Below are 18,830 nucleotides of genomic sequence, written 5' to 3' on the forward strand. Positions count from 1 at the left end.
ATGCAGTTTGTGCCATCCAAAGTGACAGCACAGAAATATGTCCCTCATTCCCTGGGTAATTAATCCACAGATCAAGAACAAAAAATTGCTTCATTTCATCAGTTGCTTAAACCAATAATGTTCCTCATACAAGCTGACCATATTGAGAAACCTTAATGTATTAACTTGCCACAAGCACCATGTCATTAGCATCTCATCGTTTGCTCCCATTAATTTTAAGTGGCTTAGGTCGAAGAGTACTGCTTAGTGTGTAATTAAGGCAAACAGCTGAGGAAGGTCCTTTTGTTAACTCCTGGAGTTAGGGAATATCTGCCGCTTGGTGTAGCAGTGCTACAGTTGACCTGTGCCCCACTGGGTCCACAAGAAGGAAAATCTTTCAAGAATTCCCATTCCTGTTTTTGTCCTTTTGCCTACACTTTCCTTCTGTCTGTGCTTGTACTGAAGAATGACCAGTTGGTAAATCCGTGGGATTTACCATTTGCGTGAGAATCCAGCCTCCAGCATGAATCTTGGGATCTTCCTCATCAATGTGACTTTTTATCAGCAGGGCTACTGAATTGCATATTTTCTGGTTTATATTAATACTGATGGCATCTCCCCACTGATAGATTATTTTCTTCGAATCATATTTTTTTAAAAAAGGTGATAAAACGATCAATGTGATGGGCTTGATTAATGGGGATAGAGGCTAATAGTACATTACAAATGCCCAGCTGGCAGTAAGGGAGTGATCTCAGCAAAGCAGGGCTCAGATGTCATAAACACCACAGCATTTAAATCTCTTGCATGTATCCCATTTTATATTTTTATATACAGGGCATGGAGTAAGGTTCATGGAGAGGTGTGTTTTTACTTCAAATTTTAGTCTCAAGCTGAAGGATATTGACGTTTCAAATGGAGCTCTTCCCTTAAAAAGTATCCAGTGAAATAATTAAATCTTGACAGGTGAAGAATAGAACAACTAATATGAGAGTAAAGGTACCTCTATGCTGTCTTTATCTGAGAAGAGTGGCACAGACAACTGTAATGGGGCATCTTTCCATGCAAAGTGCCAACCATCTTATGGCTTTAAGAACTGGATTAATATTGCTGAAAACAATTGCCTTGCAGCTCCCACAGTCAGTGGACAGGAGGTATTCACCTTGAGTCTGTACTGGATTTTGAACCCATGTCGTGGAGGTAGACGTCCAGTATGTAACCTATTGTACTATTCAGTTGTACACCTTTTTTTTTCTCTTGAAAAACACACTTGCTACTTAAGTATTGCAGAATTTCCTTATGTAATTCTGCTGCACAAGTTGATAAACGATCAGTAAGTTGATCTGTTTCAGAGTGAGGGACCAAAAAAAATAAAGTTGATGTACTGAATGGCGATACAGTAGGTAAATCTCAGAAACAGTCAATGAGAAGCCACAAGGATCATTGCTAGGTCCACTGCTTTTTGTCATTTATATAAATGATTTGGATATGAACATAGGAGGTATGGTTAGTAAGTTTGCAGGTGACATGAAAATTGGAGGTACAGTGGAGAGCTAAGAAGATAACCTCCGAGCACGACAGGATCTTGATCAGATGGGCCAGTGGGCCGAGGAGTGGCAGATGGAGTTTAATTTAGATAGATGTGAAGTGCTGCATTAAAGAAAGGAGAATCAGGACAGAACTTATACAATTAATGGTAAGGTCCTGAGGAGTATTGCTGAGCAAAGGGACCTTGGAGTGCAGGTTCATAGTTCCTTGAAAGTGGAGGCACAGGTAGATAGGGTGGTGAAGAAGGTGTTTGGTATGCTTGCCGTTATTGGTCAGTGTGTTGAGTGTGTGAGTTGGGAGGTCGTGTTACAGCTGTAAAGGACATTGGTTCAGCCACTTTTGGAGTATTGCGTGCAATTCTGGTATCCCTCCTATAGGAAGGATATTGTGAAACTGTGTTCAGAAAAGGATTACAAGGATGTTGCCAGGGTTGGAGAGTTGAGCTTATAGGGAGAGGCTGAATAGGCTAGGACTATTTTCCCTCAAGCGTTAGAGGCTGAGGAGTGCCCTTTATTGGGGTTTATAAAATCAGGGGCATAGATAGGATAAATAGGCAAGGTCTTTTTCCCAGGGTTGGGGAGTCCAAAACAAGAGAGCACAGGTGTAAGGTGAGAGGGGAGAGATATGAAAGGGACCGAAAGGGCAACTTTTTCACACAGGATTGTGTGTGTATTGAATGAGTTGCCAGAGGAAGTGGTGGAGGCTGGTACATTTAAAAGGCATCTGAATGGGTAGATGAACAGGAAGGGTTTAGAGGCATATGGGCCAAATGCTGGCAGATGGGATTAGATTAAATAGGATATCTGGTTGGCATGGACGAGTTGGGCTGAAGGGTCTGTTTCCCTGTAGCATACCTCTCTGACTCTAAGCTTCGTTTCACTTTTCAAAACAAAAGGTTGTGATTTGTATCAGCAGAAAGATACAGTTCAAGTCCAAGGAGGTTGTTTTGGTGCTACAGAGCATTGGTCTAACCCTCTTTGGAATTTAGGGTGCCAATATATTCAGGTACTGTGTGCTAGGTTACATAGTGATGCAACACAATTGATTCTTAGAATTTTAATTCGTAATACAAAGTCAAGATGTATTGGTTTCTTTGAAAAAAAACTCTGGTCTACCAAATTGTCAATATTAAATAAGAAAATTTGTTTACCTTTATTGTAGGATTTAAATAACAGGAGAGCATGAGTTTAGAAAACGGAGTAAATTAGTATATATGAAGTAAAACAAAGTATAACTTTTTTATATTTGTAAAACAATAAAAGCTGGATAATAAATGGGGAAGGGGCTATTAATACTGGTCTTCAGGTTTCTGCAAGATATAGTATGTGAGAAATAGTTTTCATAAGCACAACTTTCTCAGGTGCTCAGTCTGCCCTGGGAATAAATTCTCGGAGAAAGCAATTGAAAAGACAGTTTCAAGATGTATCTGAAGATCATTGAGAACTGACATTATTCTTGAAAAGTGGGTTTAATAGCCTTTCTCTATTCATAAAAAAAAGTAACGGGGATGAGACTGTTGCTAGGAAGGACACCATTTCTTTCCCATCCCTTATTACCCACGTAGAAGTGGTGGTGAACTGCCTTTTTGAATCATTGCAGTGTATATGGTGCATGTACATCCACAGACTCATTAGAAGGATCATTCTAGGCTTTCACTTGGTGACCATGAAGGAATGGTGATGCATTTTGAAATCAGGATGATGTGATTTGTTGAGGTACTTTCAAGTACTGCTGTTCTTCATGTCTTGTTTATCAAATTGAACTCTTGTCATGTTTGAAGACTCCTATGACAATTAGAATGACATCCTACATGAACTGATGCAGCAGTCACCAACAAACTGGATGCATGCTGACATAAAAATGCACACACAGATTTCATATTATTAGAGACTCCATATTGACAAACGAGTTCTGTGTGATTGTGGTCTTCTTCTATAGAAAAACCATAGAAAACAAATCCAAGGGGCCAGAGAAACCTCGTAGACCACCGGCTGAAGAAGCTCAGATGGCGGCAGCTGCAGCTCTAACAAGGCTGGAAATTAAGCAGCATAGGGGCCGAAGCACAACTGGATCGAACAGTTTACGGAATGAAGGTAGGCAAATAATGGAAGGAGTCAATATATGTGGAACCTACTGATTTTTTACCTTAGTGGGCCTTTGACATTCCTGCACGGCTGTTTTGTAGGCGTTTTAAAACCCAGTATTAAAATGATAGATTCTTGGCATTTATAAAATAAGATTATGATTGGTGAATTGTACTTCACTAGGATAAACAGTGGTTAGGAAAGTGAGGTGATGAATTAAAAACATTGCACAAATCGAAGGGTACATGCTCTGCATTTTAACCATGTTCTCCACACCAACATTGTATACTGAGCCTGCTTTCACATTGTATTCTAATGTTGATATGGTGGCATTATGTCTGTATTATAGCTCACCACTGCTTTTGGTCAGCAAACTTCTCCTCTCTTTCGTATCTCTGTTCAAACTTTCCAGGTGTTTTTCTAGCATCAATGATATACTATTAGTGCCAGACTGAAGGATGGGTAGAGGAGAGAAATTGTACTTTGAAGTACTGGATTAAGATAGACATAAGGAAGCAGGCTGAGACACAGCTGCATACTGCTGTATCTGGAATAAAACATTGAGTTCTGGGCACTTAAATTCCAGCTTGACCCTACAGGTAATGATAAGAAATGAACACTTATTATGATAGGGTAATAACTCTCTTAATTTTCAAAATAATTGATTTTCAAATTCTGTTCTTTGGGTCTGCAGGCCCCTTTTCAAATGAATCAGGAATCACAATTCCATCCTAATTTAAATTGCGATATATTGCTCCATAGTATGAAAGTCTTTTGATAACGTGTCTATGAAAGCAGGTATTGCATTTATCAATGAACTAGATATGCTGCCTTACCACTGCAGAGGCTGTCCTGCTTGGTAGGCACTTTGTGTCACAGATCTACTAGAAGAATCTGTGGACTCTAGTTGAGAACCATTGACCTAAAGTGGATTTAGATCTTTTAGTGATTGTATAAATCTAAGAGACTTGCTGGATTGCTTCAGAGGGGATGGAAAAACCCACTACAGCACTGAGTGGTCAGATTGCATACAATGGATTTCAGAATTGATAAACAGCCAGGCTTGATAAGCAGAGAGAGAACCCTTACAGCTCTAGATAAAACGGTGTGAAGCTGGATGAACACAGCAAGCCAAGCAGCATCAGAGGAGCGGGAACGCTGACGTTTCGGGTCGAGACCCTTCTTCAGTACCTACTATCTCCCGTACACCGATACTTTGTGATGAACTGTACTCAATGAATTGAGTGTTATTGATTTATCGAGAAGAAGACTGGTATTTCAGTTCTCTGCACTATGCTGTAGTATGTATTACCTGATTTATATTGGACACTGGGCTTATATTTTAAAATTATAAATTTTGAAGTGGTTGACTAAATTTTCTCTTTTTAATGTAGTAAAGAAGGAATTGACAGCAGAGGCTGCATTCCCTGAAGCGCAGACTCGAAACAATCAAGTAGGTCTTGCACTAATATATATTGTAAATGTAGTCTTTCCTGTTTGACCAAAATTGTATTTGGTTAACTTTGGCATAGTTTGTATCTGTGTTTGTTTCTTGTCAATAGAGTTTTGTCAGAAAAAAAACCTCTAAGTTTCAAAAGTTCACCAGCATCTGAGTAATACAGGATAAAATTTGTGTCTGTAAGCCATGTCAAAGTTATTTCTGCCAAAGTGCTAGGATATGCCTACTCCTTTACTGTCTTCAATACAATCATTTTGTACTTGGTGACGGTAGATTTTAAAATTACATAGTTATCAATTACAGACTATCAAAGCCTAATAATTATCAGTTCTTAATCAGGACAGCTTGAGTTTGAATTGTCTGATTTTTTTTTAGGAAAGCAAAATGATTAAATTCCCATGTGTTTTAATGTGAATTGTTTGATTCTTTCAAACAGTGCCATTCTGCTTTTTCTCTAATTGTCTTCTTAGAACAAGTTTTTAGTGGTGAGTGGGGTTCCACAGGGCTCTGTCCTTGGGCCTCTACTGTTTGTAATTTTTATTAATGACTTGGACGAGGGAATTGAAGGATGGGTCAGCAAGTTTGCAGACGACACAAAGGTCGGAGGTGTCGTTGACAGTGTAGAGGGCTGTTGTAGGCTGCAGCGGGACATTGACAGGATGCAGAGATGGGCTGAGAGGTGGCAGATGGAGTTCAACCTGGATAAATGCGAGGTGATGCATTTTGGTAGGTCGAATTTGAAAGCTGAGTACAGGATTAAGGATAGGATTCTTGGCAGCGTGGAGGAACAGAGGGATCTTGGTGTGCAGATACATAGATCCCTTAAAATGGCCACCCAAGTGGACAGGGTTGTTAAGAAAGCATATGGTGTTTTGGCTTTCATTAACAGGGGGATTGAGTTTAAGAGTCGTGAGATCTTGTTGCAGCTCTATAAAACTTTGGTTAGACCGCACTTGGAATACTGCGTCCAGTTCTGGGCGCCCTATTATAGGAAAGATGTGGATGCTTTGGAGAGGGTTCAGAGGAGGTTTACCAGGATGCTGCCTGGACTGGAGGGCTTATCTTATGAAGAGAGGTTGACTGAGCTCGGTCTCTTTTCATTGGAGAAAAGGAGGAGGAGAGGGGACCTAATTGAGGTATACAAGATAATGAGAGGCATAGATAGAGTCGATAGCCAGAGACTATTTCCCAGGGCAGAAATGGCTAGCACGAGGGGTCATAGTTTTAAGCTGGTTGGTGGAAAGTATAGAGGGGATGTCAGAGGCAGGTTCTTTACGCAGAGAGTTGTGAGAGCATGGAATGCGTTGCCAGCAGCAGTTGTGGAAGCAAGGTCATTGGGGTCATTTAAGAGACTGCTGGGCATGCATATGGTCACAGAAATTTGAGGGTGCATCCATGAGGATCAATGGTCGGCACAACATTGTGGGCTGAAGGGCCTGTTCTGTGCTGTACTGTTCTATGTTCTATGTTCTATGTTCTAAGTTTTGTAACAGTCAACAGCCAATCTTACCTACCATATCCATCTTCGGCCCAAAATTCATGCCAGCTACATTCTTAGACCTGATGGTATTCCATTCATTATTGTTTTAATATTCAGATGAAGAAAGGAACAGAGCTCTAGATGTTAAGCTACAACAATAATTTGTATTATATTGCACTTTTAGCATTGGGATGTTTCACTGAAGCATTATCAAACAAAATTTGATACCAAGCCACATTAAGTGGTATTAGGCCAGCTAACCATAAGCCTGTTTGAAGGATTAGGTTTTACCATGCATCTGAAAGGAGGACAGAGACACAAAGAGTTCAGGGATGGAAATTCAGAGCTGAAGGGATAAGAGCGAATGATCAAAACTGTGGATGCTCAACTGGCTCGAATTGGAAGAGCACAAATAGCTTAAGGTTGTAAAGACTGAAGGTAGTTACTGTTGGAGAAGGTGAGGCCGTGGAGGGACTTGAAAACAAGGATGAGAATTTTAAAATCAAGTTGTTGCTTAACTGAGAGTCATTGTAGGTCAGCAGGCATGAGGAGGTGGATGAATGGTACTTGCTCCCCGAGCTCTAACTGCATGAGTTTACAGAGGGTATAAAATGGGAAGTCCAACTGTATTGAATAATCTTTTTCTTTTTCTCAGAGGGTGGTAGATGGGCTCCAAATCAATGTGTTTGTTGATGGTCAACATCAACACCTGAGAAAAAGAACAGGAAATGATATCACCAAACACAGGAAATGACATCACCAACCCAAGGAAACCTAAACAGATAGATAGAAAGCGGGACATAACACCAGTGCTTCACCTGAGGCCCACTGATGATGTTACCTAGAATGGTGACAAAACGTCTGAAAACGAACCTTCCAGCTCAGTGAGCAAACTCACATCCATTATCAGAAGCTGGTTTTGGGGTCAGATGTGATAGCAATATTGTGAATGTTCCAGGTCAGCTTCAGACAGTGCCAAGTAGACAGATGGAGTCATTGTCAGGGCATGGAGATAACAATGGGCAGAAACATCAGCTCTTTGTTCTACCCCAGTATTTAGTCAGAGAAAGTTTCAGCTTGTCGTTTACGGAATGGTTCTTTGAGTCGTCTACATGTTAGAGATACTAGAAGGATCAAAATGAGTTGTGGTAAGGTCCGACAATAAAGTTCTTCTTTGTGTTCCTAGGGTCCGAGCAATGCTGTGAAGGAAGATCGCAGCAGCTTCTCAGTTACTGGTGTGTACTTTATCTGCCCGTTAACAAATGCTTCAATTTCCAAAAGCGAAAGAGATTCACACATTAAGGAAGCCATTCTTATGGTAGGTTTTGGATGCAATTTTGAGACCGAGCTAGTTTTTCATAATAACTAAAAATGTTCTTTGATAAATTTTCTTTTAGCCTTTGTAAAAGGATGGATTCATGTTGAAAACAAACTGTCACTATAGCCTTATGACATGGGCTCAGTACAAGATCCTCCTGCTGTACCTGGATACTGCAGTTCAATGCTGTATTCCTACAGAGTGAAAGCTTGAGTTCATACTTTGGGCCATTGCCCAGAGATCTCTACTAAAATGAGCTTATGTAGTTGTTACATGTGAATAGGATTGCGTTCAGCTGTGATGCCCCAGTGCTAAAATAACTTGCCAGAGCCCTTGATATTTGTACAGGAAGAATAGTCCATCTGGCTATATACCAGTGTATTCCTAGTGCCTGTGAAAAGACGCTCCAACCAGATTCAACACTCTGGACTGGCAACCCAGAATAATGAAGTTTAGCTGGATATCAATAAGTGAGAGAACTATGAAGTTGGACTATTGAAATTACCCATTTGGTTTACAAGTGTCATATCCCAGCTGGGTTAGAGGTAGTTGGATGTAATGTACCTGCTTGACTTTCTGTGCCTTTTGAAATTTCCTAGAAAACAGCTCACTTGTGATAAAAGATCAAAACTTCCATGAATCATGTTAATGAAAAGTAGCATGAATGCTTCAGGGTTTTTTAAAAATAAGTCTCAACAAGGTAAATAACATAAATTGGATCATATTCTGCGATTAAATCATTAAAGAAATTTGTAGTACTTTAAGAAAGCAGTGGAGGAAAGAAAGATTTAAAAGATCATAAAGTGCAGAGTTTACCTACCTTGCTCTTGTTATTCACAACTCTGTTCTAGAATCAGAATTGTACAGTTGAGAAGGAGGCCATTTGGTCCATTGTGATTGTGTTGGTACCTGCCTGTTTTCGAAAGTGCAACTGAAATTGATTAGAGATCAGCTTTGCGTTTAAGGGACTCTGTGTGACTAATGTATGCTGACGTCATAATAGCTGCTTACATTCAGTGATGCGGTTTCACTGGATTGTTCAATTGATCCTGCTGACAACAGGGTGGGAGATTGAAATTCTTCCCTGTCAAGTGCTGTGAGGGCAGATTTGAATGGGTGTAGCTTTAAACAGAACATGAAAGGAGAAGAGGAATAGTTAGTGTGTCTGAGGCAATCGAAGCTATGGCTGGCCTGGTAAATATTAAATCAGATTTGTTGAACTTTGAACGAAGAGCCTGTCATTTTTAAATAAATTGACTTTTTTTTTAAAAAGGCACTTCTCTGCACAAATGCCCTATATTGTTGGTTTCGTATTCACTTTAATGTGTCTTTTTTCTTGGACTGGAACTCAGCCTGATGTGTTGTGGCCCACACTGAGCTGTAATTCCCTCATCCTTGTTGGCATCAGCTCCCAAATATTCAAACTTAAAGATTGTGTTTATCAATCTTTACCATCATGATGTTTCTACCATCTGAAGATATTCTGGTCCTGTGTACCAGCCTGTAATTTTTGATTTCTGACTTTAGTCTTCTGTGCAATTCCCTATTTTTCCTAGGTATGTTGCAAACAAAGAATTGTTTAAACAAAAAACAGCTTTTAAATGCTGGAAGAGGCTTGTACCCAAATGAATTTGTTAATTGGATGTGGTAGGAACCATCTCAGTGCAGCAATTTGAGTTGTGCATCAAGCCTCAGCACCTCTGGACTGGGAAAGGGAAAATCAATGAGTGTTCCCACTTGTGACTGCTACACAGTGATTTCTGCTGGAAGTGTAAAGATATTTATATGTACATCTATACATCCATTTATATATTTGTTAAGTAGGGACTGGCTGGTCTGCGATGTCCTTGATAATTTGATTTTTGTCCCTGTATTTGCTGCTGAGGTTGACCCATGAATATAATGGTCATTCATGTGATGCACTGGAACCTAACTGACACCTGTAGGATCAATTTCAAAAATAGGATGAAGACTAATGAGCAGGGTTGGGAGGCTGGCAATTTCGCAGACAGCTGATTAAAAATTCACTATGTAGTAAGGCCTTTTAATGGTTCTGTGTATACTTGTATGGTGGGCTTCATATCTTTTTCATCAGGCCGTTAACCAACTCTCCTAACCTTTCACATTGCTTTATGTCCATTCCCTTGCTCTTTCTCACTGTGACACTTTGAGCATTAAAAGTGCAAATAGTTGTGTTTGAGCATCCTTTCTAAATTGATGATATGTTTCCAACCCAGAAATTTGCTGATGATCCTGTGCGAGCCTCCATAATGATGATTCACACATTTAACAAAGATAAAGAGAAAGTAAAGATTGCTTGTGAAACTCTTGGCAAGTAAGTAAAGGACAGATATTGCTTCCATTTGATTCATTTCTAACCTGGAAATACCAAGATGTAATTGTATTAGTTGTCTGCATTTAATTCTTGAAGCTTTGTTGAAGTTCAAACATATGTTGTCACCATTTAGTCTATTTCAATATCTCATTAACATTAAACTATACTTGAAATATGGTTTAGGTGACTAGTGGAATAAACTTACTGCAATAAATATTGTGAAATATAGATAAACCAGATGAATCACTTCATTTATTATAAGGTATAGCACAGAAATAGGCCATTTGGCCCAAAAGGTTCATAATCCGTGTTCATGTTCATTACGGGCTATCTCTCACCTGACCTCATCTCACCCCAAAATAATCTTTTTGACACTTTATTCCTTATACTTACCTAGCATTCTTGAACATACATTCTATCTGTCCCTTAGATACTCTTTGTGGCAGGATGTTCTGCATCCTAATCTAAGTAAAGAAAATCCTACTGAACTTTTTATTGGATTTACTTCCCTAGCTTAGGGGGTTTCAAGACCAGGGGACACATTTTTAAAGTGAGAGGAGAGAGATTTTAAAAAAGACATGAGGGACAATTTTTTTTTTAAACATTGGGGTGGTTTGTGTGTGGAATGAACTTCCCGAAGAAGTGGTGGATGTGTACAATTACAACATTTAAAAGACATTTGAATAAGTACATGAATAGGTAAAGTTTGGAAGGATATGGGCCAGGAGGGGGCAGCTGGGACTAGTTTATTTGGGAATATGTTCAGCATGGACTGGTTGGACCATAGGGTCTGTTTCCATGCTGCATGACTCTGTGATTATGGCTCTTCCTTACTTTGATTTCACTTTGTAGTGTATACTGTGACTTCGCCTGAAAAGTAAACACAGCCATATGTGTTTTAGAGAAGGTCGTGAGCTACATCTCTTTTAAGTCACACCTTCCACATTCCTTGCTCCAATTTAACCCTTCGTTCTCTGTCCATCCATAATGTCTCATGTGTTGCCCTTATATTCTTTCAAACAATAATGGGATATATCGTTTCTATCTCCAGATATGTTAATAGTTCCAAAATGCTTTTTCCAATGTTTTGCACTTTGGATTCAGTTTGTATTTTTCCTGTCTCATGGAAGAAAAACAAACCCAAGTTTGTGTGCATACCTCTAAACTATGAAAAATTTATATTAAATTACAGATACATTGATAACATATGCAATAATCCGAGTGAAGAGAAATACAGAAAAATCAAGTTGCAGAATAAAATCTTCCAGGTAAAAATTGTAATCAATTTTCTTTTGCTTGCAAAACCGTTTGGTTTACTATCTAAATGGAGTCAAGTTAGGTAAAGGGGAAGTACAACGAGATCCAGGTGTTCTTGTACATCAGTCAATGAAAGCAAGCATGCAGGTACAGCAGGCAAGTGAAGAAAGCTAATGGCATGCTGGCCTTCATAACAAGAGGAATTGAGAGGTCCTTCTGCAGCTGTACAGGGCCCTGGTGAGACCGCACCTGGAGTATTGTGTGCAGTTTTGGTCTCCAAATTTGAGGAAGGAAATTCTTGCTATTGAGGGAGTGCAGCATAGACACACGAGGTCAAATCCCAGAATGGCGGGACTATCGTATGTTGAAAGATTGGAGTGACTGGGCATGTATGCACTTGAGTTTAGAAGGATGAGAGGGGATCTGACTGAGGCGTATAAGATTATTAAGGGATTGGACACTCTGGAGGCAGGAAGCATGTTTCCGCTGATGGGTGAGTCCAGGACCAGAGGGGACAGTTTAAAAATAAGGGGTAGGCCATTTAGAACAGAGTTGAGGAAAAACTTCTTCACCCGGAGAGTGGTGGATATATGGAATGCTCTGCCCCAGAAGGCAGTGGAGGCCAAGTCTCTGGATACTTGCAAGAAAGAGATGGATAGAGCTCTTAAAGATAGTGGAATCAAGGGTTATGGAGATAAGGCAGGAACAGGATACTGATTGTGGATGATCAGCCATGATCATAATGAATGGTGGTGCTGGCTCGAAGGGCTGAATGGCCTACTCCTGAACCTATTGTCTATTGTTTGGAACACTATTCTGAGCAATTTTTGTGTCATGTTCATTGTTTGATATTTTCGGAGAAAAATGAATGGAATTGAAACAAAATCTCTCAAAGTACTGACAAAAATATTTAATAAAGTTGAAATTTAATTGATTCAGTCATATTACATCATTGTTCCTGATCAGGACCTATTTTCTAAAACATGTTTCAGGGTGTGGGTGTTCCTGGCTAGGCTAGCACTTATTGCACATCCATAGTTGTAATAAATTGAGAAGATGGTCATGTGTTGCTTCCTTAAACTGCTACTGCCCACGTGAGGATAAGAATGCCCAGAATGCTGTTCAGAATGGAGTTCCAGGATTTTGAATGAGTGACAATGAAGGAACAGTGATATGGTTCCAAATTAGAATGTTGTGTTGCTTGGAGGGGAGCTTGCAGTTGGTGGTGTTCCCACAGATGTGCTACCCTTGTCCTAGTGGGTGGTGGAGGCCATGGATTTGGAAAGTGCTTTCAAAGAATCTGAGCAAGTTGCTGCAATGCATCTTGTAGATCTTGCATGTTCCTGCCTGTTATGCATTGATGGCGAAGTGAATGAATGTTCGCGATGGCAGAAAGGATGTTTATCAAACAGGATACTTTGTCCTGGATTCTTGAGTGGTGTTGGAGCTAGATTCTTGAGTGGTGTTGGAGCTGTATCTATCTAGGTAAGTAGAGATCCCATCACACTTCTGACTTCTGTCACAGGTAACAGAAGCACTTATCCTTCAAGGAGGAAATTGACTTTTTTTAATCTCCTAAGAATATTTTGCATGTGATGGACATTAGGGCACTCATTCACCACATATTTTTATAACAGACACAGCATTGTAAGATTTTGTACCTTCTACTCTATGTCTGAACTCTTGTTCTCAGTGTCATGGAGTATAATTTTTCTGAGCATGATCTACAATTGAAATGGGAACAGAAAGCATCCTACAGTCGTGTATGAATTAGGAATTGTATAATGACTGGTCAGAAAATAATTTCACCAAAGATTCTTGCACTCGCATGACTTGAAGTACTGATGGGTCACTTGTCAGTAGGGAAAGTTGCCATAAATGCAGAAGCAGGTTGACTGGCACATTTTTAGCCAGTAATTACAAATGAATACTTCACCTGGGCATCCTCTGAAATCCTCAGCATTATAGATGAAAGTCAAAGAATCGCTGCAGTGTGGAAGCAGGCCATCCGGCTCATTGAGTCCATACTGTGGAACATCCCATCCAGACCCACCTCCCACCCTATCCATATTGGGCTTGCATTTCCCATGGCCAATCCATCGAGCCTGCACATCTTTAGACTGTGAGAGGAAACCCATGCAAACTCCACACAGACAGTTGCCTGAGGTTGGAATCGAACCTAGGTCCCTGGCACAATGAGGTGGCAGTGCTAACCACTGAGCCACCGGGCTGCTTTACCTTCAGCCAGTTTGAAGCGCTTCATCTTATTTCAAGAAATGGCTGAAGGAACTGAACGCTGCAATGGCTGTAGTCCCTGACAACACCCTAGCACATTGTAGACGTGCACCAGAACTAGGCACACCCGAACCAAAGTTGTTTCAGTGCACTGTGATGCTGGTATCCACACAATGTGGAAACTTGCCAATGTCTGTCTGTCCACGAAAAGCAGAACAAATCTAATCAGCCAGCTTCTGCCCCTCAGTGTATTATTGATCATCAGCGAAAAAATGGGAAGTTGCTTTAAAGGTTGTTTTGCAGAAGTTTCATTATCATGCTTGGTAACATCATCAGTGTAGCCTCCGATGAAGCGTTGGTGTGTTTTCCCGCCTGGTTTTTAAAGTCTGGGGTCTGTTGAGATGGATTGCCTCACTTCCGGTTTTCCTTTGTAGTGGAATGAACTTGACCCCATATACAATGTGTTTATTAATAGCCTGCTTTGTGGAGTGCCATGCCTTCAGGAATTCTCGTGCTTGTCTCTGCCTAGCCTGACCAAGGATTTTGGTGTTGTCCCCGTTAAAGTCATGGCTCTCCTTGTCCACGTAGATTGAGATGAGCGAGTATTGGTCGTGTGTTTTTGTAGCCAATTGGTGTTCATGTACTCTTGTTGGTTTCCTTCCTGTTTGTCCAATGTAGTGTTTCTTGCAGTCTCTGCAGGGGATTTTGTAGACAACATTGGTCCTGTCCGTGTTGGGGAGTGGGTCTTTTGTTTGGGTGAACACTTGTTGTAGGGTTGATGTGGGCTTGTGTGCCACTGACTCCCTGCGGTCATCGGAATCTTGCAGTGAGTTCTGATGTGTTACTGATGTAGGGTAGTGTGATAAGTGTGTTGGGCCGTGTAGAATCTTTCTGATGCTGTTCGTTTAGGCATTTTCTTACCCAGTTCTTTGGATATCCATTATCCTTGAACACTAGGAAGAGGTATTCCTCCACCTCTTGGTGTAGTTCCATGTAGCTGCAGTCTGTTGTTGCCTTTTTAAATAGTGTTCACACGCAGCTTCGAGTGTGTATGCTCAGATGGTTACTATTGAAGTTCAGTACCCGGTCTGTGTGTGGGGCTTTTCGGTGTATTTTCACTTGCAGTTCCCCGTTTGTCTTGCGTTATACCGTGACTTCCAGGAATGGGAACTGTTTGTTCTTCTCCTCTCTGGTGAATTTTATTCTGATGAGGGTGTTGTTTATAAGTCTGTGTGTCTCTTCTAATTTGGTCTATTTACTGATGATAAAGGTGTTGTCTACGTGGCGTATCCGCAGTTTAGGTTGGATGTGTTGAAGGGCAGCCCTTTCTAGGCTTTGCATCACTGCTTCTGCTTTGAGTCCAGAGATAGGTGATATCACTCCCTACCATGGACAGGGCCAGTGTCATCTACAAAATCCCCTGTAGAGACTGCGAGAAACACTCTATCGGACGAACAGGAAGGAAACTAACAACAAGAGGACGTGAACACCAACTGCCTCAAAAAATCACGACCAATACTCACTCATCTTAATTCATGTGGACAAGGAGAACCATAACTTCGACTGGGACAACACCAAGATCCTGGGACAGGCTAGGCAGAGATAAGCACGAGAATTCATGGAAGCATGGCACTCCACGAAGCATGCTATTAATAAACACATTGAACTCGACCCGATATACATTCCACTACGAATTTAATCCAGAAGTGAGGCAATCTATTTCAACGGACCCCAGAGTTTTAAAATCCAGGCGGGAAAACACACCGATGCTTCATTGGAGGCTGCACTGAGGATTTTAGCAAGCATGGTAACGAAACATCTGCAAAACAACAAACCACTTCGGTGAGCCATCCAACCCACAACCCGAGCTACAGAAGTACTCCGAAACCTTAGTTGCATTAATACTGTTATTGCTAGTAACAGCCTCATAATAAAAAAAAATTGCTGATGCTCAGTTAAAGTTCCACCCAGGACTGCTCAGCTGCAGGCCTCATTACAGCCATCGTCCAAACATGGCGGGGGGGCTGGTGGATGGTGGGGATTGCACAGAAAAAAGCTGGAGTTAACATTAAGGCTTTGTGTGGCTGACTGTGGTATCAAAGAGTCCTGACAAAATTGAAGTTGATGAGAATCATTAGTAAGCTCTTCGACCGTCTGGTGTCTCCCTCTTACCCCTCCTCATTTCAATCCTTTGCTCCCATCTCACCCCTATTCTCCCCCATCCATTTTCCTTGACTACTCCTTGCACTTTTTGTCATGCTGTCACTCCTCTCTTCCCTTAGTCACCCTGACCTGTCCCTGCCCCTGCCCAAGGTCATAAAGAAACAAGACTGACCGCACTCTGGGTTCTTAAGCCATCGCTGTAACCACTGGCACCATGTCAAAGTGCTCACACTAGATCTGTCTTCCAGAAATACAACCTGACAAGTGTCCCAAGGTAAATGCTTCCCCTTCGCGCGGTGCAAGGATTTCAGTGATGCACCCCTCATTTCATAAACTTGTTTACAGGTAGTTTTACAACTTATAGCCCAAGTTTTGTGCACCTGGATCGACACAACTAATGACTAGCTAAATGTTTGTGACACTTAATCAATGTGACGAGTGCTCTTAACTTTCTCAATCTAACATTATTTAATGTCTCACAACCAGAAATCCTCAGAACGTCTAATCCTCAGTCGAGTCTGCTAGCTAATCAGCTTTGTAGCTTTTACTTTTGTTTACTGTTAAGCTGGACTTTTTGTTGCTAATATATGACTGAGCCAGAAGTCCAGTTTGCTGAATGTATTCTTTTTAAATTTACACCACAATATTTGGTGCTTAAAGAAATGCCAATTTTATGGCTTCTTAACATATCCCAGAATTAATGAAATATTTCCATTTAATACAAACAAATGAACACATATCATCACTAAATAACTTTTGCTCGTCACAAGTGCCAGGCAATAACCAGCTCCAAGAAAAGAGATTTTAACCATCTCCCTTTACTTATAATGATGTTGCCATCACAAAATTCCTCACTAATATCCTTTCATTAAAATTGACAGCAAGTTAACTAGATTCGCCATATAATTACTGTGTCTACCAGAGTAGATCTGAGGCATGGAATTCTGTGGAGAGTAATTCACTACTTGGCTTCCCAAAACCTACCCACCATCTACAGAATAATGACAAGGATGTGATTAAACACTTACCACTTGCCTTGATTAGTGCATCTGTAACAGCACTCTAGAACGTCAATGTCCGGGATGATAGTCTGCTTATCTGAGACCCTACCCACTACCATAAATATTTACTGCCTCTACTAGTGACATGCATTGACAACATCTACACTGTGAATTGCAGAAATTCACCTGTTTCTTCACACCATCTTTCAAAGCTATGACTAGAAGCCAAAAACAGTGCATGCTAGGCAGCAGCACTATCTGCAAGTTGCCATCCATTCATCTGATTGTGGCGATACATCACCTTCTTTCACTATTGGGCCAAATTTCTGGAACTGTTGGTATACCAACAGCATGTAGACTGCTGTGGCTCAAGAAAGTGTTCACCACTATCTTCTTAGGAGTGGTTAGAGATGGGCAACAAATATTGACTTAACCAGCAATGTTCACATCCTATGAAAGATAAGTTAAAAGCAGGGTTATAGTCGAGGAACAAGACTAGGCCATTCAGCCCTTTGAAACTTCTCTAACATGCAATGGGATCACAGCTGATCTGTGACTCAACTCCATACACCTGCCTTTGGCCCAGATCCTTTAATACCTTTTGCTTAACAAAACTTTATCTCTCTCAGATTTAAAATTAACAACTGATCCAGTGTCCACTGCCATTTGTGGGAGAGTGTTCCAAAGCCCTCCCACCACAGAGCTATAAATCCAAACCTCCTTAATTCTAAGCTCCAAAGTAAAAGTAATTTTATTCCAGAATGAATCCTCCTGATTGCTACTTCATACGTACAAGTGAAAGCCCATTAAATCCATTAATGGCATTATCTGGCAAGCTACAGAGTCACCAATATAGTAACCAACTACTGCTTGAGTGATTTCAGGGTATTTCATGCCGTAATAAAAATATTAAGCACTGAAGAAATGAATAAAAGTCATTGGGACTCAAAACATTAATGCTTTTTCTCCCTCTGCAGATACTGCCAGACCTTCTGAGTTTCTCCAGCATTTTTCTGGTCTTCAGATCTCCAGCATCTATAGTATTTTGCTTAACGCTGTTTTTCCATGCTCTTGAGAGATATTTATTTGTCCTAATATTTGTCTTTGAAAATTATATTTGCATTCCACTTTCCCCTGCTATTGTTTAGCTGAGAGCTCTGGACTAATTTTTTCTATTCGAATTTGCATCTATAATGTTCATTTCTCTCATTCTCACCCTTTCACATGTGATGAATAATGACTTCACCAGTTTTCTGGTACTAGAGACCGGTGTTTGCAGCACCTTTAGGTTTTGGTATCTTCATGGCATTGCTCCATAATGGCTAAACATAGCTAATTGAGACCAGTAACCTTGTCCTGTTTATAGTCAGCATGGATTTGTGAGGAGTAGATCATGCCTCACAAACCTTATTGAGTTCTTTGAAGAGGTGACCAAACATGTGGATGAAGGTAGAGCAGTCGATGGATTTACACGGATTTAAGTAAGGCGTTTGATAAGGTTCTCATGGTCGGCTCATGCAGTAGTTAAGGAGGCATGGGATGTGGGGAAATATGGCAGATTGGATTCAGCATTGGCTGACCCTTAGAAGACAAAGGGTGGTAGTGGACGGAAAATATTCAACATGGTGCTCAGTTACAAGTGGTGTACCACAAGGATCTGTTCTGGGTCCTCTTCTATTTGTGATTTTTGTAGATGATTTTGCTGAAGGAGCGGTAGGGTAGATTAGTAAGTTTGTGGATGATACAGAGGTGGGTCACGTTGTGGACAGTGTGGAGGGCTGTTGTAGGTTACAAAGGGACATTGATAGGATGCAGAGCTGGGCTGAGAAGTGGCAGATGGAGTTTAACCCTGAAAAGTGATGTGATTCATTTTGGAAGGACAAACTTGAAAGCAGAATACAGGGTTAACGGAAAGATTCTTGGCAGTGTGGAAGAGCAGGGTTCATGTTCACAGTTCCCTGAAAACTGCCA

At 40.7% G+C, this 18,830-nt stretch overlaps 1 protein-coding gene across 2 annotated transcripts in view; it reads left to right on the forward strand.

Moving 5' to 3' along the window:
• The window catches only part of ubxn6 (UBX domain protein 6), a 41,259-nt gene that overhangs the window by 8,461 nt on the left and 13,968 nt on the right, over nt 1–18,830 (forward strand). For both annotated transcript variants that reach the window (XM_048559561.2, XM_048559562.2), the window contains exons 2-6: nt 3,466–3,620; nt 5,006–5,064; nt 7,737–7,868; nt 10,106–10,203; nt 11,396–11,471. In XM_048559561.2, coding sequence (XP_048415518.1) covers nt 3,466–3,620; nt 5,006–5,064; nt 7,737–7,868; nt 10,106–10,203; nt 11,396–11,471 — 520 coding nt within the window. The remainder of the gene's footprint in view (nt 1–3,465; nt 3,621–5,005; nt 5,065–7,736; nt 7,869–10,105; nt 10,204–11,395; nt 11,472–18,830) is intronic.

The sequence above is a fragment of the Stegostoma tigrinum genome, chromosome 30 (genome assembly GCF_030684315.1).
Source record: "Stegostoma tigrinum isolate sSteTig4 chromosome 30, sSteTig4.hap1, whole genome shotgun sequence".
Taxonomy (NCBI): Eukaryota; Metazoa; Chordata; class Chondrichthyes; order Orectolobiformes; family Stegostomatidae; genus Stegostoma; species Stegostoma tigrinum.